The sequence below is a fragment of the Genypterus blacodes genome, unplaced genomic scaffold (assembly GCF_046128005.1).
Source record: "Genypterus blacodes isolate CSIRO-AG114 ecotype Tasmania unplaced genomic scaffold, CSIRO-AGI_Gbla_v1 ptg000053l_1, whole genome shotgun sequence".
NCBI classification, from domain to species: domain Eukaryota; kingdom Metazoa; phylum Chordata; class Actinopteri; order Ophidiiformes; family Ophidiidae; genus Genypterus; species Genypterus blacodes.
This window is the reverse complement of record NW_027466865.1, coordinates 2,451,215-2,477,315: the sequence shown is the minus strand read 5'-3', so window position 1 is coordinate 2,477,315 and position 26,101 is coordinate 2,451,215. Positions and strand designations below refer to the sequence as shown.

At 41.4% G+C, this 26,101-nt stretch overlaps 3 protein-coding genes across 3 annotated transcripts; 2 read left to right on the top strand and 1 right to left on the bottom strand.

Moving 5' to 3' along the window:
* The first annotated feature begins 1,494 nt into the window (after nucleotides 1–1,494).
* On the top strand, nucleotides 1,495–5,127 carry zdhhc12a (zDHHC palmitoyltransferase 12a). The gene is made up of 5 exons (XM_076151055.1): nucleotides 1,495–1,852; nucleotides 2,299–2,432; nucleotides 3,006–3,095; nucleotides 3,471–3,637; nucleotides 3,772–5,127. The coding sequence occupies exons 1-5, from the start codon at nucleotides 1,756–1,758 to the stop codon at nucleotides 4,085–4,087; spliced, it is 804 nt and encodes a 267-aa protein (XP_076007170.1). The 5' UTR covers nucleotides 1,495–1,755; the 3' UTR covers nucleotides 4,088–5,127.
* Nucleotides 5,128–6,439: 1,312 nt separating this feature from the next.
* On the bottom strand, nucleotides 6,440–18,786 carry LOC143001440 (serine/threonine-protein kinase N2-like). The gene is made up of 20 exons (XM_076151056.1): nucleotides 18,486–18,786; nucleotides 18,015–18,192; nucleotides 16,338–16,489; nucleotides 15,600–15,813; nucleotides 14,838–14,963; nucleotides 14,282–14,391; nucleotides 12,927–13,070; nucleotides 12,760–12,835; nucleotides 12,480–12,672; nucleotides 12,095–12,230; nucleotides 11,914–11,969; nucleotides 11,483–11,540; nucleotides 11,309–11,400; nucleotides 10,955–11,131; nucleotides 10,536–10,598; nucleotides 10,382–10,458; nucleotides 10,088–10,230; nucleotides 9,875–9,982; nucleotides 8,376–8,456; nucleotides 6,440–7,569 (listed from the first exon to the last, which is right to left on the bottom strand). Exons 2-20 carry the CDS (start codon nucleotides 18,184–18,186, stop codon nucleotides 7,366–7,368), a joined length of 2,382 nt encoding a protein of 793 aa, XP_076007171.1. The 5' UTR covers nucleotides 18,187–18,192; nucleotides 18,486–18,786; the 3' UTR covers nucleotides 6,440–7,365.
* Nucleotides 18,787–20,021: 1,235 nt separating this feature from the next.
* Nucleotides 20,022–23,357, top strand: seta (SET nuclear proto-oncogene a). The gene is made up of 8 exons (XM_076150818.1): nucleotides 20,022–20,295; nucleotides 21,401–21,458; nucleotides 21,677–21,819; nucleotides 21,937–22,040; nucleotides 22,128–22,241; nucleotides 22,529–22,699; nucleotides 22,823–22,954; nucleotides 23,037–23,357. Exons 1-8 carry the CDS (start codon nucleotides 20,223–20,225, stop codon nucleotides 23,058–23,060), a joined length of 819 nt encoding a protein of 272 aa, XP_076006933.1. The 5' UTR covers nucleotides 20,022–20,222; the 3' UTR covers nucleotides 23,061–23,357.
* Nucleotides 23,358–26,101: the final 2,744 nt, after the last annotated feature.

The window sequence follows — 26,101 nt, the reverse complement described above, 5'->3', positions numbered from 1 at the left end:
TTCTGTGAATGTCAGCTGACTGGAGATGAGACAGGACACTAAGCAAAGAAAGTCCAGGATGGAGTCCAATATGGACTGGCTGCTGCTGCTGCTGCTATTTATTTTAAAAGAAAAACCTCACTAAGCTGAAAACCAGCACATGTGCAATGTCAAAGACTAAAAATCAGGGACCAAATGTTTTGTACCGACTCTTTTGTTTTGTGCAAATGTCGTTTGTTTCTCACGTTATCATGACATAGTAACCTTTAGTCTGTCATGGCTAGTTATACATTCACCGATGCTTTGTTGATGAGCAACGCTGTTAAAAAGGACTGTATTGTGCCCATTTTGAAATGCGTGTTTACATGGCCGAGATATTATGTTATGCCTGTAAAACATGTTTGTTTAAATGAAGTTTGCACATGTAAGTTTGAGATCACCCTCCACCTCATCCTGAATGAATATAAAGAATGGATTATGTTTTCTACTGGAAGTATTTATATTTTTCGATCCATCCTCTTATTTATTGCATTTCTAACGTTGTGAAGGTATTGTGCCTGTTCAGAATTACCAAATGTGTGATAACTTGAGTGCCGTGTGAATGCAGGGTGTCATGGCAAAGTAGCTACAGAATGTTCTGGTAAGATTCTGGCCTTCATGTTAAGGTCTTTGTATTCTTGCGTGTAGCTGGTTGCCTGTGATGTTCGTGGTTCGTGGTGTTGGTGAATATTGTTTCATTTTGAGTCGGTTTGTTTCGTTGGAGCAACTTGAAATACTTAAGGGATTACTATTCAAGTTTGAGCGAACCAGCTTCAGATCGTGTGAGACTAATGTTGAAATGATTCTGCCCTTGAAGGTACAAATGTTAATGTTTCACCTCAGGTTCACAGGCAGTTTGAAGTCACAAGTGCTAACATGGTGTTTTGTTTTCATGTTTATACTTTCAAAACAAGGGCTTGGAAAAGATGAATAACTCAATGCACTTTAATCAATGTTGGAGAAATGCCTCTGGGTGATTAATACTTATATGGGAGAGATTTTATTTTTTATGAATGATTTTAGTATTGTTTTCATGGACCATGTTGACACAAATAAATACAAATTGATGAACTGCGCTTTATGTCCTTATGTCCACCGAATGAGGAAATCAGTGTGAATGAATTACATTTCTAACAAGACACTGAACTGATTTCTTTTAAAAGCATGCCGCAATTGTATTCTTTCTAACTTAATACATCCGGAATGGCAATAGAATCGATCAAAGAAACAAATGGTATCTTATGACTAATCCTCATAATTATTATTTTTTGCCTCAGTTGTAGATATAAAAATGTGTATATGAAAATATACAGAGAAACATAAGTAGATCTCCACTCAATTAGGCATAGAATATAATCACGAACTAAATAACAAACATTAATTCAAAACGATTAACACCAACACGCTGATTGTAATACTTACGAGGGTTTGTGTCGTTGTGCAGTCAAGATGTCAGTTCGCCTATTTTGACTTACGTGAGTTTCCGTATCGTAACCAGGAAGTAGCGGGTAGATTCGTTAGAAATGTAATCAAAATATTCTTAAGCGTGTATGTGCGCTGTCGCGGCTTCGTCATCTATGTACAGTCTTTGTGTTCTTTTATATCAAAGGGCTATAATGTATTTTCATATCGCCGATCGTTTATAATGAAGAGCTGTATCGTGCGCGGCGGCTAACAGAGAAGCTAACAGTGAGCTAGTCGAGCTCCCCGCGGTGGATCCGTCATCTCGACGTTAAGATGGCGCGGGGTGTGTTCAGGAGCGGCGTCCTGGTGCGGGCCGCTCACACGCTGCTCACCTGGGCCGTGACGCTCGTACTCTTCCTGCACAACACCGGTAAGACCTCCAGACGGGAGAACAGGGGCGAGGCGAGGAAACCTGGGCCCCACAGACTGAACCCTCATGTGTGTGGGGCCCCATGATGTCATTGGGATTTAAAACAATGTAAATAAAACTTTAAATGAAACATATTCCAGCAGTCAAGACAGCCTGTTTAAACATACAAGTAACCAAAGGATCAGTGCCGTTTTAGGTTTTATTAATGTTAAATGAAAAAAATTAAAGTGTTGGAATGTTAATTTATGTCTGTTATTTAACGTTGTATATCTGCACATATCTGCAGTTTTGGGCGTTTGAATTAGTTGTGATGTGGCTGGAAAATGTCCCTGTCATTCCTTTATGTGCTGGTGAAGTAAAATTTTGTCAGTATTTTTACCCTGATGAATGAAGATGTGTATAAATGCTCTCTCTCTGTGTGTGTGTGTGTGTGTCTGTGTGTGTAGACCTGCGGCAGTGTGAGGAGAGGGGAGAGTTGCTGCAGCCCGTCCTTTTCTTCCTGTTGGTCGTGCTTTCAGTCGTCTTATACTTTGCGGTTTCTTTAATGGATCCTGGCTTCATTCTCATCGACACTGTCAAGGTAATGAGCAGACACAGTTATTACTTCAAGTGTGTTAATGGTGTAGTTGCAATTAGACTAATAGTGGTTGTACCTTGTGATGTGTTTTGGAAAACCAAAACATGACGCAACTAGAAAAGCATTTGCTGTAGAACATGGTTTTAAAAGGGAGTTTTTAGCAGAATACAGAATTTCTTGGACAATATGAAAGTTATAATCACCATAAGTCATTGCAATTATGTCCCGAATATTCTGAACAGTTTGATATTTGAATGGTGACTGTAGGTTGAAGTGGTTAAGTGACAACAAAACCTATGGAAGAAATGAAATAATAAGAAACACGCAAGAGAACATCAATCACATCAATGAGGGATGAGCTCAATCAAATGAAAAGTGGATTCCTTTGAGTTTTTCTAAGTGACTTAATCCTGTGATGGCACCTCTCAGAGGGTGACATTTGTGTTGAATAGAATTCACAGTTTAAATGTTACTTGACATTGATATTTTTCTCTTTATTGGTTCAAAACAGCCCATGATGTAAGTCCATGATCTGTGTATGTTCCAACGTGACTGACATCTGTGTTTGTTCTGCAGTGTGTGCATGGTGAAAGTGAGGAAATGGAGAAGATGCTTCCTCAGGCCTCGACCCCTCGACTGCGGCGCTGTGGATACTGTCTGCTGCAGGTCGGACACCAGCTCATAATCAATCTTTGCTGCATTCAAAACACCACATACGACAAGTCAATAATCTATAGACTTGTATATATTTATTTTTTCTCATTACATGTCAACTCTACAGTGCATAAAACAATGTTTAAAAAAAATCTACTTCTACTTAAATAAATACCCCAAATGTCTGCTTATGAACTCTAAACATCAGCACTCACCACTTTATACATTTGAATTATTTTAGGTCAAATGCATTGTTTGTTGTTAACCTATTTGGTTAAGTCATTAATGGTAATGGTAATGGAAACAGTAAGATAATGAAGTGATTCTTGTTGTTGTTGGTGAGATGTGCATCTAATCACATCACCTCTCCTCCGCTGTACCAAGCAGCAGCCGATGCGGGCGAAACACTGTCACACATGCAAACAGTGCGTGCGTCGCTACGACCATCACTGTCCCTGGATCGAGAACTGTGTGGGAGAGCGGAACCACCGCTGGTTCATCGTCTACCTGCTGGTCCAGCTGCTCGCTCTGCTCTGGGCTCTTCTCATCGCTCTGTACGTCATCACACTGCGTCAATATTTGTTCTGACGCACAAACGAATCAGTAAAACGTGACATTTGTTTTTTAGCCCAGTCCTGAAGTTCACTCCTCGCACCACTGTTGGGTCACACGGTTATTTGTCTTTCAGGTCGGGCATTCTGCCCAGCGTCACATGGTCGCTGTGGTTCAGGGTGAACGGGTTCCTGTTGGCGGCGCTGGCTGTGGTGGGCGTGTTCTCTGTGGTGGTGGTGGTGCTGCTGTGCTGTCACCTCTACCTGGTCTCCGTCAACTGCACCACCTGGGAGTTCATGTCCCGACACAGGATCTCGTACCTGAAGAGCTGCGAGGCCGAGGAGAACCCGTTCGACCGGGGAGTCGTCTGTAACCTCTGGGACTTCTTCTGCATCTGCAGGACGGTGATATGGGAGCAGGTGTATCACAGAAACAACCAAGATACTGTTTAACCTCAAGAACAAAGTCTGCATCTGAACACTACTTTTATTTAGTTCATGTTTTTTTGTAATTAATATTTTGAATCCTTCAGTGTATGAAATGGTGGCTAGAGATGGCTTCCTCACATTAACTTATACCTTTAAACAAGACTAACAAAGCATTTCCGACCAATTTTCAATTCTTGTTCTGCTATGGACAGTTTGAATTATGGTTTGATATCCACTTTGCACTGATATTTGGCAGATTTATGGAGATATTTATTCGACACCTTTCCTCTGTAGTATAGACAGTATGTGTGTATATTATCAGTGGACCAATCAGTGCATGAAAACACTCACATGTGTCTTCTATGCACCTCTAATGTCAGACATTGTTTTACTCAGGCGACGTCACCACAGCCCGTCAATCATGTTCTTGTTGCCTTGTGGGACAGTGGTGACTCAAAACTACAGCACCAATGGCCTTTGTCTGTTGTATATGTTGTATGTAAGTAACTGCGCTGTATGGTGCCTTTGTTTTGGTAAAAATTGGAATCTGTCTTTTTATAGCTTAAAGGTGAGTCACCTGTGAGAAAACCAGAGCTGCAGATTGTAGAAAATGTACTTTTTTCACTTTTTGTTCTTTTTGTATTTATTGACAACAAGGGTACATTAAAACACTGATATGCAGTAATATGGAATACATCTGGACAGACATTCCTAGTCAGGAATCGACACATTAGTTGTGTAATATTCAGCAGCATTAACTTAAAGTGCTACAGGGGCTACATCAAACTTTTGGCTTTCCTGTTACATTTGACTGATTTGGCTGTTACGCATACAGAGCAGCTGACAGTGAATGAGCACGTAGGCGGTTCAGTGTCATGCTCAACGACACTTCAGCAGGACACACGGTCATGGATGGATAACCTGGCCTTGGAATAACCTGGATAAGTTTGGCTTCAGGACAATGTTCGTATCCTTTAAAAGTTGGCTTGCTGCTCTTGTTACTGCACCAGAAAATACCAATGTTTCCATCTCGATCATTGTTGATGTTGTGAAACTTCATTTTAAATTATACAAAAACTATAAAGCCCTCTGAGCTTTTAACCTGGATCCTCACCTGACAGTCATGCTGATTGGCTGATTGGCTGTGATTTTTAGCAAATATCCTGTCTGGGAAATCTTAGTTTGATTGATGACCTCTGTAAACTTTAGCAGGACAACAGTTTGATGCAGTAAATCACAACTACATCAGTTTGGCAACCAGTTACAGGAAAACAGTAGAGCACAGAAAAATACTTTATAACAACATATAAGACTCAATGAAATATGTTCTATAGCTGATGAAGATTGCATGAGTGACAAATCCTTCATCCAGCAAAGTCCCATTGGCCACAGGGGGGCGCTCTCTACACAAAAGTATTAGCTTCATGGCTTAAATTTCCACAATTTAACTGAAATTTGCCAAGTTGTTTTAAAAAATATCCTGCTATAAACAAACAAATAGGACCAAAAACAACATCCATGAGCTGGGAGGAAGGTGAAGCATTCCAGTGCCGTATCTTAACCATTCGGTCCTGCTGCTCCTCTTTGAAACAATGTTTTATTGCACTGACATCATTAGAGCTGAGATTAACATGTTATGATATGACAGATTAAAAATACATTTTTTACTAATATGGCTATATTAGATTCTCTATGGCTTCTTTTATACTGTAAGCCATGACATTAGTTCTAGTGCACAAGTTCACCACAGTGCCATGCACTTCTAAAACACTCGGTCAGGAGGCTGATGTGTGATGTGTGCACACGCCATCTACAATGAGGGCGTGACTGGACAAATACATTTAACATTTCAACGCTGGATTAACTGAATTCATGGTGAATGGGGTTCATTGTTTGCTTCATTTGTTGGGTCAAGGCAGTGAGCGAAGCCTGTCACAGTGATGCATAGAAACGGCAGCACATACTGAACCTCTGGAGGATGAACACTTGAACAAATGAGCAAAGGCCACAATGCAAATCCAGTGTGTCTGCAGCCCACAGGGCACAGACACTCTGCCAGGGTGAAGGAATGAAAAACAACATTTTCAGTCTTTGTTAAATGAGCCTTCAGGTTGATTGACTCGCAGTTAGTTCATCCTCTTCTCATCTTTTCAAGTTTCACCTTAGAGCGATTAACACTCTTTAACGAGTTTCTTCAGCCATCTCTGTTTTAACGCTGAGCCCCAAAACAATAGAAGCATCTTATAATTCCATACAATATCCCCAAACAAACACAGATTTGGTTAAACTTGTATTTACTAGTTCTACTATTAGTTTACTAATCGAGTGTCAGAGGTGTTGATCCAACTCAAAGAGACATTTTGAGGTCAGTACTTTGTATTGCCAGGGCTGATTTAGTGTCAGAGCCAAATTACATAATGCTGCAGTGTTTGGGGATGATGCAACAACAATTGAGCAAAGTGAGTCATGAAAGAGTCAAACAAGGCTCCAGCAGACGTCTGACAAACATTCATCAGCAATTTTAGAGAGGAGTTTTAAATCGGTAACACAAGCCAACAACAGGCTCAGTATAGCTGCCTGACTTTCACCTGCAAAAACAACACAACTGTAATACAGCAGGAAGGAAAGTCAGCCTCAAAGTGACCATTGAGTTCAATCAACAACAGCTCTGACCCGACACGCCTTGACCTTTACTGTATCGTTTATAAGATGCAGCCATCCAGCCCTATCTATGTGTTAGGAAGAGGTCATCATGTGATAAAAACATCAACTCTTATCACATCTCTTTTTCTCTAAAACCATTTGTAAAAGTGATGTGACGTGTGATGTGATGTGACTCGGCACACAGAATATGAAGGGATACAATCATATTTATATTTTCTCATTGAAAATGAAAACAAAGATGCTGCCCTGTTTGCAGGTTGACAGTTTGCTGTAGCACGGATGAGGGTAAGAACAGTCAGCGTCACCAGCCATGGGTGTGTTTACACTATACATCTGTTATGATATGAATTAACAGCAGAACCGTCCATGGAAGTTTCTCGATTTTAGTTGACAAAGTGACAAAGTGAATACTTTGAATCTGGCTTCATGATCACAACAATGTATTGCAGGATTTTTGGATCAAGAGTTGATGTCTCCCAGAACTCCGTTTCTGGTCTCCAATTAATGATTATCCTCAATCTGAAAATGTTGATGGTCGGTACCTGGAGGACTGTGGAGCAGACAAACATCTTTCAGAATCAAAGCAGCGTTTGGACAGTGGCAGGGTGTCATTTCCCACCCTGCCCTCAGCCCAGCCGTCACCCGTGCAGGGCGCAGAAGTCAAAGTCGGCGAAGGCTTCCTGTTGCTCAGCGGAGAGGCTGAAGGGTTTGGAGGGCGGCGACAGGATGGGCTGGAGGCGAGTGAAATCACTGTCAAAGTTGCTGACGTCCATAGACTCTTTGATGGAGGGCAGAAACGGCGGTTTTGCTTTTTTGGCCAGCAGGGAGTCCCAGTCAATTGTCTGCAAAACAGAGGTCCGAAGTTTTTATTTCATTTTGTTACTTTGTTACAGTCACATTGTCCTGTTTGTATTATCAACTTATTAACATCTGTGAGATAGTTTAGCTGGAGCGTTGAGGAAGCTGGTAGTGTGAAAGTGAAAATGTATTTACAGTGAAAGACCAGGACTGAGGCACAAATGAGAAAAAGAACAACCAAGAAAAACTCAAAAAATTAACTTGGGAATAAGCCCCCGTGTGTCCACCATGACATCACCCACACCATAAAAACCAGGAAATGCTGTGCCGGCCCCTCCCAACTCTAATCCTGCATGGTGGATCTGGACAAAGGAACAGGCAAGGGGCAAAAAACAAAAAAACAACAACAATTAAGCCATTTTCACAACTTGATAAACTAGTTTATGGCTGTGTGTTTCCTACAACAAAAGTTTCTCATGTACTTTGATGGAAAACGTGACAAAATGCAAACACAAACAAACCTGGGATAGTTAGTGGACGCACTGTTACAGTTAGTCCTGGTAAATTATGGTAACTTAAAACAATTATATATATATTAATAAAATAATGTATAAAAGGTGTAAGGTGAAGAAAAGGGAGGTCGTGTGTACTTTGTCACAACATTGTGCATTGTTTCATATTATATGATAATTTCACAAGTGTTTTTCCCCTGAACATTGTCAACTTCAGTGCTGAAAAGACTAAATAAATACTTACAGGAGATACAGGGTCCTCAGGGACACAAGGTAGACAAGTGGTACTACACGTACAAGGACTTAAAGAATATAATGTTCTTTAGCATCATAATTACTTCATAGAATTTCTCTCCTTTCAGCTCATTTGCGTCCCTCTCTCCTCCTCCAAGACGTTTGACTGGATTCCTCTTCAGCAGCTGCAGAGATACAATCAAAATGTCAATTCCCTGACTGATTCAAAGCATTTATTTATTTGCTAATTGTTTTGATTGAAGAAAACATTTTACATGACATTGCGCATACAATTACATTTTGGAGATCATTTTTTATACAGAAAGAAGGGGGAAAAGGAGAGAGAGAGAGAGAGAGAGAGAGAGAGAGAGAGAGAGAGAGAGAGAGAGAGAGAGAAGGATGTGTAGTAGTGTGGGCGCAGAGTCCAGGATGACATCAGTAATGTTGATGTGATGATCTCATAAGTAGAGTTTTTACAGGATGATGTCAAACAGCAATGTAGGTACTACAATCGCATCATAGGCTATGGTAAAGAGAAGGAGAGAAGGAGAGAAGGAGAGAAACAGAGAAACAGAGAAACAGAGAAACAAAAAAAACAAAAAAAACAAAGCGAGGATATCCCAACCCAACCCAACCCTGCATCCATACAACCCCGTCCTGGCCCACCTGGGTTCTAAAATAAAATAAATAAATAAATAAAAAGGAACTGTTCAGTGTTCTGGTAATCAGTCAATGGTCTGGCATAGCCTGTAGATCTGTGAAGTAAGAGAGAAATGGTTGCCATCTCTGATTGAACTTATCAGTGTGGCCCCTCATAGTGTACTTGATTTTCTCGAGTTTAGGAAAATACATTGTATCCTTCAGCCATTGCGAAATAGAGGAAGGGGTGAGGGATTGCCAATGCAGGAGCAGGCGTCATCTAGCAAGCAAAGAGGTGAACAATACCATTTCCTTTTGTGAGATTGGCGTGAGTCATATGGGGTGCAAAGCATTTAAGCATGTTCCTCTGAGAACAGGTTGACTGTAGCCTCCCTGCTCCATGTCTGTAATAACCATCACTGACCAAACTGAATCTCTGGGCCAAAGCACATGCTTGTACAGGTTTCTATTGTATGTATGTATGTATGTGGGTTTACATCACGGACTCCAATCTAGGAAAGGCTTGTGATGCGCCTCATGAGAGACTTGGCTAACCCAGCCCATTTATTTGGCAGTTGGGACCCTTAGCGACCGCATGCCCTTTGTACAGGTTTCTATTACTCGACATAATTTATTTATCATTTCAATTGTTGTACAACAACACCAAATTAAACATTAGAAATGTTTAGAAATTGGTTATATGTTCCGGAGCTCAATTGAAAAGGAAATTGATAAGTTAAAAAAATATTAATTCTAATTATTTTAATAGTTGCATAGGACTGATGTGACTGTAATATAACAATGGAGCATGATCCTTTCACAATATTGAGTTTTTTTACTATGACCTGAAATCACCTCATCAGCATTCTGCTTGGAAAGCATATACTGTACTTATGTCCCTAATATTTTATGCAGGTCATTTCTCATTGTGCAGCAAGAGTGAAGTGTGACTGGAGGTCTCTACCTTCTGGATGATGGAGATGGCATCTGCAGGCAGACAGCCTGGATACTGCACGTCGTCATTCACAATGCTGTCAAACACCTCCTCCTCATCCTCACCAGGGAATGGAGACTGAAGCAGCAGGTCAGAAAGATGTAGTGTTGTTGTTAATGAAACGCATACAGGAACCAAACAATGGTACAGTATGTTTTTTAGCATTTTGATGAAATATCCAACCTCTCCCACAAGCATCTCGTAGATGAGGACGCCCATCCCCCACCAGTCCACTGCACGGGTGTAATTGTCGTCTGTTAGAACTTCGGGAGCCAAAAACTCAGGAGTCCCACAGAAGGTTGATGTCCGATCTCCATGACCCATCCCTGCCCACATAATACAGATGAAAGAGACAGAACAGCCACATCCACGTAAGAATATATCTAGGTACTTATATTATCTTTATTACAACTTAATAGCAATTATGTCATTCTATGTGTATTTGGTGTAATGAGGAAATAAGCAAATAAGAAGCACCTTCTTTACAAAGTCCAAAGTCTGTGATTTTTACAAATCCATCCACATCCATCAGCAGGTTGTCCAACTTCAAATCTCTGTGTAAGATTTGTTATTTTTGTCATTACACTGAGAATATACATGCGCAAGGGATTTGTGGTCACATAAAACTCACCGATAGATGATTTTATTCAAATGCAAGAACTCCAAACCCAACACGACACAAGCGGAATAAAACCTGTGCAAAACAAGAGGTTTAAGATTCTTTCAAATACTGGAGAAGTATGGAGCTAACTGCATTATAAGTGAAAGATTAAAAAGGTTATATACCTGGAAAGTCAAAATTCATCCAACCTCCTACAAATCCTTTAAATTTCCAGATTTACTTTAAAATTCTGTTTTGACTACAACCACAGGGAAAACTACTACTCCTTCTTGTCAATAATTGTCAATTTTCTGGCATTTTCTGGTATCAAATGAATCCCTGACCGTCTTTACAGTAACCCACAATATTACATTTTTTTAAATGAATAATAAAACTCAACCTAGACATTTCCTACGAATAGTGGGCCTCCAAACAGCAGAGGCTCTAACCTGGTCTGGGCCTCAGTGAAGACGTCATTGTGGATGTGGATCATGAGGTCGCCACCTGGTAAATATTCCATGACAAAACAGACGTGGTCGCTGGTCTGGAAACAGCCGTGCAGGTTCACCAGGAAAGGATGCCTGGATGCGTTGATCATCTCAAAGATCCGCTTCTCGCTCATAAGGCTGCAGAGAGATTGATTCACCTTCAATCAACACTGAATTATTTGCAAAGTTGAGTTAAGTTGAAGTGTCTTGGTGAGGCCTCAACAAGATGAGGAGGTTAAGACATGCACGCCAACGTTTGGAGGTTTCTAAGGTTTTCTTATGGTGGACATGTCTGGTTTAACTCATTTCACAGACCTGTCCACTTCATCGCGAGTCACAATGTCTCTTTTCTTCAAGGCTTTGATGGCGTACAGCTTCCCCGTCTTCTTAAACTCTGCCAGCAATACCTGAACAGAAAAATCAGAAGCTAAAATAGTGATGAGGAGGAAACATTGGAGCAAGCATCTAGAGTTGAAAAGAGCCCTTCACCTTTCCAAAATGCCCTCTGCCCAGAACTGAAATATATCTGAAATCTTCCATCTGCATCCTTATGAAGAGACAAAATGACAAAAATCAGTATCAGTAGTTTTAGCAATTTGCAATGTAAAATATTAAGATTTGAACAGAAATAGTACAAAGCTGAGGAGGAATATACTGTATGTAAACTCTTATGGTCAGCAATGTCGACTACTGCCTAGAGTGAATAGAGTGAATTGATTTTGAATAGGTGACTAGTTGACAAATGTGTTAAACATCTATAGTGTAAAGACGAAGTTGTGCATATTTGTGTATGTAACATGTATGTTTTGAAATATCAGCCCTAAAGTAATGCAATATATGAAGTGTGTGTGTGTGTGTGTGTGTGTGTGTGTGTGTGTGTGTGTGTGTGTGTGTGTGTGTGTGTGTGTGTGTGCGTGTACTTCAGAGGAGATACAGGTGGATCTTCATTTCCGTCTGATTCATTGTTGAGGGACAACTTTAAAAAAGAGACAGTTTGAGAAACATTACATCTCCCCTATCATCAACTAAAATATCATTTCTGAACACCAATTATTCTAATTTAGGTCACAAAAAGTTTTCTGTTTGTGAAAGTGACATTACCTGTTTTTCTTGCAGTGTAGGCAAAGATGGTGTCTTATGTGCTGTACAGATGATGGTGGGAACATTGTCTCCTTGGTCAAGGCTGGTTGGAGACAGCTGGTCTTGGGTGATGTTGAGTCTTAATACTGGAACATCACTGAGGCAAAAAAAGATAAAACAACGAAAACAATTAGACAGAGGAAAATAGCTCAATTTCAACTCCCACGGTCAGCGTCAGAGAGGCCCGAGCTCTCATCTCCAGCTGCAGGTCTCTGTGTTGTGTGGAGTTGGACTTGAGAGGGCGCGGCTTATGAATCAATCAGTCTACTCTAACTGAACTTCATGAATATGTGCACTTATGCGAAAAGAAGTCATGGACAAGGTAGATTCATGTCTTATCTCTGACCTTGGCAGTGGATTGGTGGTTTGAGGTCCCTCCTCGCTGGGAGAGGGGTTATTATTGGCAGCCGGGTCTGAGGGGGTCGAGAGAGACGAACTGAACGTGGTGAAGGAACTGTAGCGAGGCAGGATGCTCATCATCAGATGACCCCATGTGGCGAAATTCATGTTCATCTGGGCTGCTCGGAGAAAGTTCTTCCCTGGGGAGAAAAGAGAGCGAGTAGATGAATCTGTCAGCTGTAGGTGGTTGATTTTGGTGGAAACAGAAACAGATGTGCCTCTTCTACCTCTTTCTTTAGTGAAGATGCATCGTTGGCGTCTCAGTTTGGGCTGCCGCTCGACAACTGTATCGACAAAACTGATCTGAAAAACCAGAGCAGAACTGATTCTTTGCTGACTCAATACTTAGTGGCTTTTGTATAAGCTCTTTAGATGGAGATGTTATAGTTTATACTTTAGCATAGAGGTCTCCCTGTGGCTCCAAACTTAAACCCTGAGCCTGGTTTGTGTTATCCATCATCTCCTCCAGCCGCAGGAACTTGATGGCACACATCGTCCTCTTGTCTCGCCAGAAAATACCGACCTCAAGCTCTCGAGACTAACGGTAATTCATCAATTCAGACAACGCGGATTTCCGGTCACAAACATGAAACAGAAGAGAAAAGAGATCAGTGTTCACATTAGCTTAGCAATCCACAGGAAGAAAAAAACGCAACAGCTAACTAAATCCACCCAGGAATCTTAAACAGTTTATTTATAATTACAGCAGCACTTTGCCTTATTTGGTCTTGCTCAAAATGTTCATTTGTAGCAAAGTCGGTTCACATATTCTTAATGCACTGGCAGGTTCTTCCCATTAAGAACAGAAAGACTTTTAGGACTCAGTAATAAACAAAAGTAATTATATTAATGGACTGAGGTTGCACTGAAAATGTACAATATATTGCCTGTCCTCTACTGTGCCCTTGCAGCGTGTGCGTGTGCGTGTGCGTGTGCGTGTGCGCGTGCGCGTGCGCGTGCGCGTGCGCGTGCGTGTGTGTGTGCGTGCGTGTGTGTGTGTGTCAGCATATACAGCACAGTGTTACTACTGTCTGAAAGCCGCTGATGTTGCTCGTCACTGCACCAATGTCACCAAGCTGGAGTCCTTTACATTCATCATAGCAGAATATAGTGACCTGCCTGGAGGACCACATGGAAAGGTTATTTAAGAAAACAGGATGGCGAGGAGAGTCTGAACACGTAGGGAGTGCTGCTGAAATGTGGGCAGGAAGACTAAAGTGGGTTTACTTTATATGATGGTGGAAACTCTGTGAAGGTGATATTGCGTTCTTATAGAAAAGACAGAAACACATGTCAGTGAAAATGTATACATTTGCCATGTTTCAGCTATATCTGTTTTGCATCTCAGGAAAACAAATGTGACTAGCTTGATCAGTGATGCTTTTCTGCTGATGGCACAATATGACCCAAGATTTTAAGGTATTTAAGCAGTTCGAAATATACTCGAGTGCAAACGTTGACTTGAGTTTTGACTACTAATTTATGTAGTCAACTTGTGTAGTGTGTAGTAATTCCCACAGTTTCTTCCATTTTCCCAGGAAATATAGTTTGCAAGCATTTGTTTGAACACAGGAGGGAGCCAAAATTCAGAGTATTTCACACTGAGACTTGTGAGACCACAGTACTTGGATGATAGTAGTAATAATAGTTCCAGAAGAAGAATCGCGTATATAAAGAACAGCCTACATGAGTGTGCATTGCTGAATGATTCGTCAGCTGATCAGACTGTGTGACCGCCTGGTGTCTCACCCGCTCCAGCTGGATGCAGAAGCTTTGGTCCCACGTCATTTTGCTGACGGGTCCCCAACGTGTTCGCCCGACCACTCTGCTGTCCAGCCTGAGCACGGCGCTGACCTCCACTGTAGGATGGAGAAGCTACACATCACTCTCCTATCACTGTGTTTATATGCAACCTTCTAATTTCTGACAGATTCAGGCATTTAAAGAAGGTGTAACCAGATTGCCAAGGCTGTCAAATTGGTTTTCAAATATTAAGAGAGTAACAGGAACAAAGCACTAAGCACCACAAAGTATTTCCTCAAAAGGTCTTGTCAAATCTTTGGATTCTTGCAACAGCAAAGAGTGAAACAATGTGAACAATAATACAGTAACAGTAACAAGTAAAATAATGGCCATTGATTAAATGATAAAACACTGCAAATGCAAGTAGTTCATTCACAATTTCCCTCAAGCGATCGATGAAGTTTTTCCTTCTAGATCAGCAGTATGAGATATAATTGGCAGGCAAATGTAAACAGTAAAAAGTACAACCAGAAGGCATTCAAAATGTAAAATGTCCTCTTACTGGAAGGCCCATCCAGCCTGTGAGTGGTGTGAGCTGCTGAAATGCTCTCAGTGGAAGTCGGATGGGTTTTCTGATCTGCATCTACCAATAAACCCTCACAGCCAAGGAGGTGGACTTCCAGTCTGCCTGGAAAGATATTACATCCACAAACACGCAAGGGAGACATAGTTCATTTTGGTTTCGGAAACAGAATGTGTACACACTGCAGTTTGCCTGGGTTTAGTTCAGAAAACAGTCAGCAGTTGTGTAACACTGACAGAGTAGTAGTAGAGAAATTTCAAATTATCTTACTCTCTTACTCAAGTTATGTCCTAAATTTGAAGCTGATCACCACTTTTAACCAAAGTAAATTGAATTTTTCAGCATGAATAAATCTTGTTATCTGTGCAATCTGGAGCTGCACACCCTTATTTTCTCCCTTTCGTTTCGTTGTAGCTCATTAGTGTTTTTAACATGTAGACACTCAGGCTCAGTATTTGCAGCCAACAAAGCAAGTCCGAAATGTATCTTCTGGTTACATCATCATTATTTGAGAGTTTTCCCAGTTTTCTTGCTGCTTGCCTCCAACTGAACTGTTATGAAACAAGAGCTTATACACTGATCTGCACTGCAGACCTCAGAGTATAATGAACAATGTTCAAACATTGATACAGAAATAAACAATTGTATTATGAACAACTGCTGTATTTGTTTTTCTGATACTTTACCATTCAATTAATGACCTTTGAAATCATGCTGAATATAATAATTAATGACTGGTACCAGTTAGGGAAGCAGGTTTGATGGAGTAGATGGATGGGGATGTGGGCAGGGGACAGTGCAGGCTGGGGTTTTGGGGGAAGGGGGTTCCCGCTGATGGGTCGATGCCCCCTGCAGACTGCCATGTGGACTTCAGGCCCTTTTCTTTCAGGCTTTTCTCCAGAGACAGCTGCAGAAGATCCAGCTTCTGGGTCGACTCCTCTACTCGGGACTGAGCCTGGAGGTTATATGCAAAGATCCAGTGATTCAACACTGGGAAATTTGGGAATAATGACATAAACATGCATCTAATTCATTGATATTATTTATAGAAAAGGACAGTACAAGCTTTTTAAAAAGTCTCATAGCTTTGTGCACCTGTTAGAGCCCTCTGGCACTTGTACACAGTCACTCATCTCCTTACTGCCATTCCAGTCTTATAGCACCACTGAGTGGCCAATGGGAGTAATCCTATACTTTTCCAGAAAGCGGGAAATGTCCAGAACCTGCTGATCTTTTCTGCTTTATGAAGATTATAAAAATGTATTGTACATTCTTTACGACTGGTTTTCAACTAAACCGCTTTCCTGCTGAATTCACAAATTAGCTCTATGCACATTAAGCAGTTTCACACCCTGCTGCCAGCCTGTATCTTGTTTTACTTTTTAAAAGGTTTCTTATCTATAGGCTTTTCATGTTCAACTGGAAAGGAGTTCATTATTCTAAGGAGTTTATTTGAGTCAAGTGTTTTTATTGGCCTACCTCAGCTAGTGCCTTCTGGTCGAGTGATGCAATTCCCTCCAGCTGCCTCATCACATCTTTAGCCCGCATCAATACATCTGTTTCCCTCTGCATGTAGTGTTGTAACTCTGCTATACGGGAATCCACAGGACTGACAGCAAGTGGAGAGATACCTGAGAGAGAGAGACAGAGAGGGAGACAGGCAGAGAGAGAAAGGACGAGAGGGAGAGAGAAAGACCCCATCCATTTCAGTGTGAAGGAATTCCTCTCTGAAGATCAATGGATCTTCACTGAAACTCTTTTCATCCTTGCAATCAATATTTATAAAGTTGAAGTGAGGCTGTTCTGTGAAATGTCACTCTACAGGCTAAAGGTCTTAATGGAAGTATTTGACCTTTTCTAAAATGGACAGGAGTGGAAACACTTAAATTCATATGAAATCAGTCCTGACTTGAAAATACGGCTTATGAAATACAAGTGCAATAATAAAAACACTGCTTTTCTTTTCCTGACCTCTAAACCCCTTGATATTGTTCCCTTAGGCTGTAAAACTGTTAAGACTGTGTGCAAAAAACTGTGTGTCAGACGTAAACCAAACAGGCGCGTGTATCTACGATAACAGATGATCTTATTTACATGCAGACGTTTGCAAATTTGGGTCTTGAGAACAACATAGAAATGGTTAACTTTGAAGGGCAACACATGGGACCTTTAGTGTGAGACATCGGCGCTGTCACAACACTTTCACTTGTGGTTATAAGAACCACCAAGATGACAGTTGGCAGGAAGCAATGTACTGATCATTTTAGACTGTTACTGAATATGATATTTTAAACATTTTCCATACATTATTGCATTTAAGGAAACAGATAAAATGTTCTTACTCTTAAACTCAAACTATACCAAGTAATTTCTAATGTTTGTAGTTCCCAAAGCTCCCAAAACCCCTTTAGTCACACAAATCCTACCAGTGGAGGGAAATTTCAATGAATGTATTACCAAATATAATGACTGTAATGCATCTGCAGGGAGATGAGTGGCTTCTTAATCAATACCAATGACTCAGTGATTATGTTACCATCTGCGGAAGTTCTATGTTTTCTCACTTTCTCTCCCATCACATATTAAGGGGTAAATGATCCAACACATTTCAGCTAGAGGCTATAATCCTCATTTTTAAAGAGAAGACGGTGTTATCATTGCAGCATCCAGCATGATACATTCTACAACATGTTTCAACTGACATTCTGCATGAAGTAACGCATCACGTAATGACTTTTAAGGCTATTTTAATATCTCAGAGAGAAAACAATCCAGTTTCCATGGCAAACAATTCTGGAGGTACTTCTTTTGTAAGATGATGTAAGTAAAGGCACAGCAAGAAAATTTGATCTTCCACAAATCTAGTTAAGTGCTGCTCATCTTAAATGATAATTTCAAGACGACTTTAGAGATTGCTTTTTTAAAAATAAATACAAAAGAGCAGTGCTTAAATTATCTACAAATCAGTTAATTGACTAACAGAAAATGAATCAAAAGCAACTTTAATAACTAATTAACAGTTTAAAGTGATTTGCATGTCACCCCAGCTCTGGGAAGTCTTTGCGATTTGATATACTAAACAGTTCATAAGTTCATTGAGCAAATAATCAGTTTATGCTTAAGAAAGATAAACGGACAACATGACAAGGTTCTGACCTCCATGACTGAAGCTGTTACGGCTGCTGCTGCTACCATCATTCCCAATGCCAGTGCCACTGCCTCCACTGCTGCTGCTGCTGCCAGCCTGGGTGACTTTGATAATCTGCAGTCGGATCAGCTCGATCTTGGAGCGACTATCCTGCAGCATCTGCTGAGCTGTGGACAACATCTGATCCTGGATAACATCACATGAAGAGACAACAAGCTCCACTTCATCACCAGCCTTTTTCCTGACAGGTCGGCTGGGACAGGAGCACAGGCACAATCAACACTGACTGAATACAGCTACAGTTTACAAGAACAAAAACTGGGGAACATGAGGAAATCATCAGTGACAGTGTTGGTTCTTATGGACACACATCTTTTTTCCATTTAAAGGAAAAACATAACAAACAAGAAAAAGATGGACTAAGTCAGACCAGCATGTTTCAATCAAGTTCACACACTATGACTGTGCACTTCACTAACCTCAGGTTGATGCTCGTGTTCCTGGCTGAATAAGGATTATTCTGTCATCCTCTGCAGGTGAAGGGGGACTTCTCAGGTTCCACCTCTCCACCGTCACTATCCTTGAAAGACAACAAGTCCCCTGATGATATGGGACGTGCACACACATTTACTGAGAGCTCCTCTGATGCAGCTCCTACATCTTGACACCTAGATTATACAGCATGTCCTCCTGTTTGTTATTGCTTCCCTGCAGCCCTGCATCATCCCCTTCCTGATGCATCCTCTTCATCCTCTGCTCTGTAACCAAATCTCTCTCACTCTCACTCTCCCTCTCCCCTCTCTCTCTCTCTCTCTCTCTCTCTCTCTCTGTGCGTGTGTTGTAGAGGGGCTTTCTGCAGGGGATGGTTGAGTTCCTCTCCAGTGCCAACACTGCTGCTAGTCTGTCGGTGTTGATCGCCTGCTCTGGGCTCGGCATTGGCCGCTGCCTGACCACATGTTTCTGTGCTGTCACCAAGCATGAGATAAACACAGGGCTGCTCCTGCTACTCTCTTTGGGACATTTGCTGTACCTGCTCCATCACAGACAGGATGTGAAAGCTGGTAATAACAATAATCTGGAGTAGTAATAAACAACACCTTCGATAACTAAATAAATGCTCAATTGTTTCTCCAGGAAATGTGCTAAAATGTATTGTATCCAGCTTAAATGTGGGGGGTTGCTACTTTTTTGTTAAGTGTATATCATTGGTGGATTTACCTCTTGTTCATCAAGACGTCATCTTGGAAACTAGAACCAACTTTTATGTACCATTATTGACTTAAAAAACAACAACTAATTAGTGGCAGGAATATTGTAATGATCATGGACACAACGCGCTATCAAGCATTCATGATAGTTCTGATATTTTCCTCCTGTGCCCTTTCAGTTTGTAGCTGAGATGGATTAGCTCAAGGTGACAGGAAGCTGAGCAGGCGCCATGAAAATAACTGTTCACGAGGATGAGAAGACACAAATACACACACACGCGCGCACACACACACATGCAAACACACTATACTATGTATTTATATTTAAGTGTGTGCCTGATTGTATATGTGTGTGTGCTTAATTCAACCATATATTTGTTTATTAAAATACCGCCGGAACACGCCTGTTACTAGAAGTGGCCTCGGCTAAAATGTTCATGTTTCCTCGGTGTTTTCTACTCTCGAACACACCATCGGCTCAGGGCTAAACTGTGTCTGACGGACTCATTTGCACCGACAACGAGGCTCCTACTTCCAACTGACATTCAGCATCTTTTTTTAAAGTGCGCAAGTGCGAGTGGATCCCACCGAAGGGTTGGCTCGGTCCGAATTATCGCAACATTCACCTTTAACTTATTCGAAAATAGTCGGTGTTTTTTTATTTATATTTGAATTCGACGTTTATTTCATTGGATGTGTGATTTTGTGGAAGGAGACGACGGTAAATGAGCATTTTGGAGTCGCGTAGTGAGACCTATTTTGAGAGGCGGAGCTCGTTCGTGCTCCATTCGGCGAGGCGCGTTCGTAATGAAAGAAGCGCGTGAGCGGCGCTTGCTGTGACTTCCTCGCTCCTCGGCAGATACATTGTGTGGAAAGCAGCAGCACGTTGTTGGCTTCTGCACGCTGAACTTTACGCCGAATTGAGGTTCTCCTGTTCAGGGAGGAACAAGATTCAAAGCTACCAGCTATTCTCTCAGACGTCCGTAAGTTTATCAAGCTTGCGAAAACATGTCGGCCTCGGCGGCAAAAGTGAGTAAAAAGGAGCTGAACTCGAACCATGACGGAGCGGACGAAACCTCCGGTAAGGGAATGGCGGCCTCCTATTCACCGCCATTTTCACTTTCTTCTCTAACATAATTTGCATTGCCTTGGGGGGAATATTGTTATAAAAAATGTTTGTGTTGTTAAGCTTTGCTCCGTGCTTTTGCTCGCGATTTGTTGTTGGTCACAATGGTTGTTGTATATATTTACATTTTGCTAATAGCAGCTAGCTTGCTAGCTAACGCATTTATTAGCATGTTGCTACCCCAGCCTGCTGTTGTTCAGACCGGTGCGCGAGAGGCCATGTTAGCTAGCTCACTTAGCATCACCAGCATGGCCAGTTGCGTCGATGCATAGTTGCTGAGTGGCGGTGTGCGATGCTCGTTGATTGTTCTTCACCGCGTAGCTTTGGAATCATCTTAAAATGGTCCAGACATTGTTTGGTTTATGGATTTGATGCTGGATAACCAATAAAGTTAACAATTTCATTCGGTCCTTAGCAGTTAGCCAGCTAGCGTTGTTGTTGTAGTGTTACCTAACGCTAGCTGACGACGTTAGTATTTTGTTACTCATTTAGCCGCGATTTAATCACATAATCACACTCAGTAGAAAAACTGCCCATGGCCAACTGGTAAGAATAACGTGCTTGTTTCTGGCGGGGGTTCGTGGTTAGTTTTGGGTTCCTTTCTGTTATCACTTTAGCTCGGTCGCTTGCGTTAACGCGGCGCTCTGTGCAGTTAGACGTTCCACATTTAAACCACGCGGCCTCGTCTGAAGCAGCCGGCAGGAAACTGAGTGTCTGAGCCGCTAAAGCTGCTGCTGCCATTGGCCGCTCGACTCACATTAACCTCCCGACTTCATCTACAACACAGTCCGATGGGTTCATGTGCCTGCTGTGTTTTTAGGTGTATTGGCCGCTGTGTAACACACGCCATAGTCAGGATCTCACTGTATTTCTTTGTCTGTGTCGCTTTTTGTCTCAGTGATTTTGTAGCGACTATGATGGAAAGCAAAGCCGCTTCATGTATGGAGTGAAGTTATTACACGTGCTCAGATGGATCATTTATGCTCCGGCCCTGACAGGATATTAACTGTTTTTAAGCCTTTGCAAATTGTCTAATACATTTATTTATTTTGTCTTGCAGAGAAAGAGCAGCAAGAAGCTATTGAACACATTGACGAAGTCCAAAATGAAATTGACCGGTAATGCACTTTTTTTTAATCACAAGGGTGAAAGCCATGTGGCAGAGGTGGTGGAAATGAAAACCCTAAGATTTTGGGGATTTTCCAACTTTGTACGACTAAATGAACTTTGATAATATGACTGATGGGTGTTATCTCTAAAAAAATTGGAAGGTATTTACTGTTTACTTAGACATTCTATGCTTGTTATAAATCCAATGCTGTTTTTCGTCTTTTAGGTTGAATGAGCAGGCCAGTGAGGAGATCCTCAAAGTAGAACAGAAATACAACAAACTCCGTCAGCCATTCTTTCAGAAGAGGTCGGAACTGATCGCCAAAATCCCCAACTTCTGGGTCACCACGTTTGTCAACCATCCACAAGGTGAGCCTTTAAGCTTGTTCCTTTTAATGTTTATTGTTAGAGAGACATTGCATGTGTATGTTTAATACAGATCCAGAGTTCAAATTAAAGTTTATCCTGTGAAATGTTTCTCCACAGTATCTGCTCTACTTGGTGAGGAAGATGAAGAAGCACTTCATTACCTGAGCCGGGTGGAGGTGACAGAGTTTGAAGACATAAAGTCGGGCTACAGAATAGATTTTGTAAGTAGAGACTGGCACGGATATGTTTGGGTGTATGTAGGTGCGCATATGTTTTTCTCATTCTCTATTCTCTATTTTGTGTGCCAGTATTTCGATGAAAATCCGTACTTCGAAAACAAGGTACTTTCCAAAGAGTTCCATCTGAATGAGAGTGGAGACCCATCTTCAAAGTCAACAGAAATCAAATGGAAATCAGGAAAGGTATGTACATCTCTTTATGTGTGTGAACATTTGAAGGGCATTATTTGGGTCTTCATCTTTACTAATCTAATTTAGAAAGGGGTTCTCAAAAACCCCTCGTACCAAGTACACTCATAGGACAAAGTGGTTGTTGCCCATCATTTATGATCATTTATTCTAGTTTTCTCGTGTTCTTGCTTGCATCAGCAAATGTTAGATCAGAAGGTCCTTTGGTAATTGTAGGAGTAATTACACTTGGTCGTGCTTAAGGAGAAGTTTTCAGTAATGACACGTCTGTGTGTTTGCAGGACCTGACCAAGCGCTCCAACCAGACACAGAACAAAGCAGGGAGGAAGAGGCAACACGAAGAACCAGAGAGTTTCTTCACTTGGTTCACTGATCACGCTGATGCTGGTGCTGACGAGTTGGGAGAAGTCATCAAGGACGACATTTGGCCAAACCCTCTGCAGTACTACCTGGTATGTTCACATGCTGTCACTCTCTGTAGTCTTGGCTTATCTGTGCCTGCATGAACGTAGCCAATTTTCTGTCCTGTGTAATGGGAAATATTGCAAAACAGCTGATGGTTGTTCTATCTCTAGGTTCCTGACATGGATGATGAAGAGAATGAAGGTGAGGATGATGAAGAGGATGAGGAGGGTCTGGAGGACATAGATGAAGAGGGTGATGAAGATGGTGAAGAGGATGAGGATGATGATGGCGAAGATGGAGAGGTACAGCTGATTTAAATTTTTTCAAACAAGTTTATTTTTAAGATGTTTTTGTCTATTAAACCACTATTTTTTTCCCCTGCAGGATGATGAGGGAGAAGACGACTGATAAATGATGTCCTCTGCCCCGACCCTCAACCTTTTATTCCCCATTTGGTTTTTCTCTCTCATATTCGGGAGCAAAGGGTTTTTTTTGTTTTGTTTTTTATCCGTGTTTGCTTCATTTTCCACTCTGAAGCCTCTTCACCTGGTGGTGCCATTTTATGTTCCCCTTTGACTCGTTTAAGCCAGTGGCACTTTGCCCTGAATTGTGAGTACCATCCCTGATATCATCTCAAAAACAATAAAAAAAAAATTACAAAAAATAGAATCAGTATGGCATCCTGAGTAGAATTTGAAGAGACTATTCACACAGAATTTCTGCTGTATAAGGTTGTGTGGTAAATTAACTAAAGCCATGGTGTAGTACCTAGCGCTAGCAGACCTCTTCAATGTTATTTTTTCCCCATTCAATTATTTTTTTCAGTTGGGGAGTTAATCTCTTGAAGAAAAACTGTTATTTTTCCCCTATGTGGTTAACAAGTACCAGCTCATTCCTTTCAATTTAATGTTTAGCTGGGGGTGGGGGGGGTCATGCTGGGGTGGGATGAGGAGTATGTTGGTTACCAGGGAGAGTGGTTATTTTGACACCATTTCTATGGGATTTTTTTTTTTCATTGTATTGTTTTACAGATATCCATGAGATTTGAAATGACATTTTTAATAAAGAACAAAATGGAAAAAAAAGCTTGTAAATTTTGGCCCCCACTGCTTCATGGGTTTAAAAAAGGATCTGTTATCTCCATAGAATCTACATTTAATCGCCCTTTCCTTTTCCGCTGGGGGGAAAAGAAACTGTTTTAAAATTGAGGTGTACAACTTGCTTTGTTACAATAATAAAACTTACTGTGTATACGTGTGTGGGAGTCTTCAAATAGGCAAAGAATTTTAGTTTGAGAAAATGGGGTAGTTTAGGCACTTGGGTTATATTCAATAGCCATTGTCCATCAACTCATAAATGACTTGGGAGTTATTAGCAGAGTAGAAGCAAAGTCTTCTCTCAAAAGTCGGTGGGTGATGAAGGCCAAGAAGGTCTGCTTCGATTCCTCAAACTTGGTTTTAGTTATCGACTCTGGCCAGTCACTGGGCTGGAAGGCCCAACCTGAGGAGGGAGAGGGAACAGAAGCAGTAATAGGATTTAGATGACTCAATTTGTAGATTTGTCTTTCATGGGTAATAATTATTGCGTGGTGACTACATGATGAAACAATAAATGACGAATGAACTGGTGCTATGGTAATAGTTATACACTTGGGAGAGATTGAGAAATGCCCATAAGTTTTTTCAACTTGATGTATTTTGTACCTGAAAGGACATTTAATATCATTTTTGCATTTCTTGAAATAGCAGCTAACTTGTAATAGTGTTAGTATATATCGCTTCCGTACACCGACTTCTCTGAAACAGTTGCTGATTTTTCATGAAAGCAGTAAAGCGTCATGGGGTCCTACCCACCTAAATGTGATTTACACCGAGGGCAGGTGGCCACCGTCCAGGAGAACCCCGGGAACCAGGAGAAGTGCTTATCTGCGGGCCAATGGAGAGTTGCGTCCGCTTTCCTGAACGTGATCACCTCAAACTTGAGCCCGTGCGGGTTCTGGAGCAGCTGCACGGTAACCTGCCGGCCTCCAACTCTCGTGTCGTTGCGGCTGGAGAGCGCGAGCTGACTGGAGACTAAATGGATGTCCGCCCCCGCCGCGAGCTCATGTCCGCACGCTCTGCACAGCACATTTGTGTCGGTACTAACCGGCCCATTCGCTGCGGCAGCACACGCCTCGGCCGGCCGACACGCAGTTACACAAAGCAGAAATATAAAGGGAAGAGAGGGCACTAATGGCCGCCTCGGACTGCTGTTTGCTCTCATTTCTGCCGCGCGCGTACATGCGAGTCCGACCTGAAACTGAGCTAGCTTAGACGCTAAATGCTTTGTTTTTAGCTCGACGGTGCGACGGGTGGCCTTCAAGATGGGTTGTTGGATAGTTAGTGACATTAAACTCATCCAGTTGTTTAATTCAGTCAGAGACGTGAGCAAATGTAGGTGACGTATACGTAAACGAAGTAAGACACGAAGTAAATTGCGTATGTTAGCAGTTTTAAGATGACGCCAATGGGGAGGTGTAATTCGTAGGGTGGTTACGGGCATGTCACATTCACTAGGCGCGAAAAAAAGAATACATCTTTGTGATTGGCTGTGGGAATGTGTTTCCCTCCGCGCGCGCCAGAAGAGTTGAGTTGGAGCCAAAGTAAGCATTCAGTGGAGCATGAGTCAGTAAAACAGGAACGGGATGCGAATAATGCTAATTTCAATAGCTTTAATTATGCCACTCTGAAATTTGAACCTTTCATTGTTTCACTTAATAAAGCATTCTACTGCATTTTCGTAACACTATTGGTACATAACCTAATAACACAACAGTATCAGCTCACAGAGACAAAGATTTCTTGTCATTCTTTTCTCTTAATTCACTTTTTTAACATGACCAGCAAATGCTGATTGTTTGGATACTTTTCCACAGCATATGATCCCTCTCTTGTAGGAATTTCTACCAAAGAATTAAATACATGTGGAATGATTTCTCCAGTGCAGCAATGGAGGATAGACCATTGTTCCCATTTTCCATCTTCTCGTCTAAAAAGAATGAAACGTGAGTTACAGATTTTACTCAGTATATCATACATTCACAGTTAGTTATTATTGGCTATATTTTCCTTTGTTCATAGTTTGTAGAACATCTTATTGGAATTGAATCCAAGCTCACAGACAGAAAAATGCAGTTAGAGTTATCAGCCACTGTGTATTTGGCTTGTGTGAGCAATTGAAAGGATTCATTCTTTGATCTACTTTATTATTTAGTGAATAAAGCAGTAATGTTATCCTATAGGGCCTATAGAAAAGCAGAATGAGATATACTGTATGTTGTAATTATAACCCTTGAGGACAGGATAAGGAGTTTGGACATCAAGTGTGAACCTAGAGTAGAAGTGTTGCTCCTTCATATTAAAAGGAGCCGGTTGAGGTGGTTGGTTCTGGAGCGGTACATCATCCAGGCA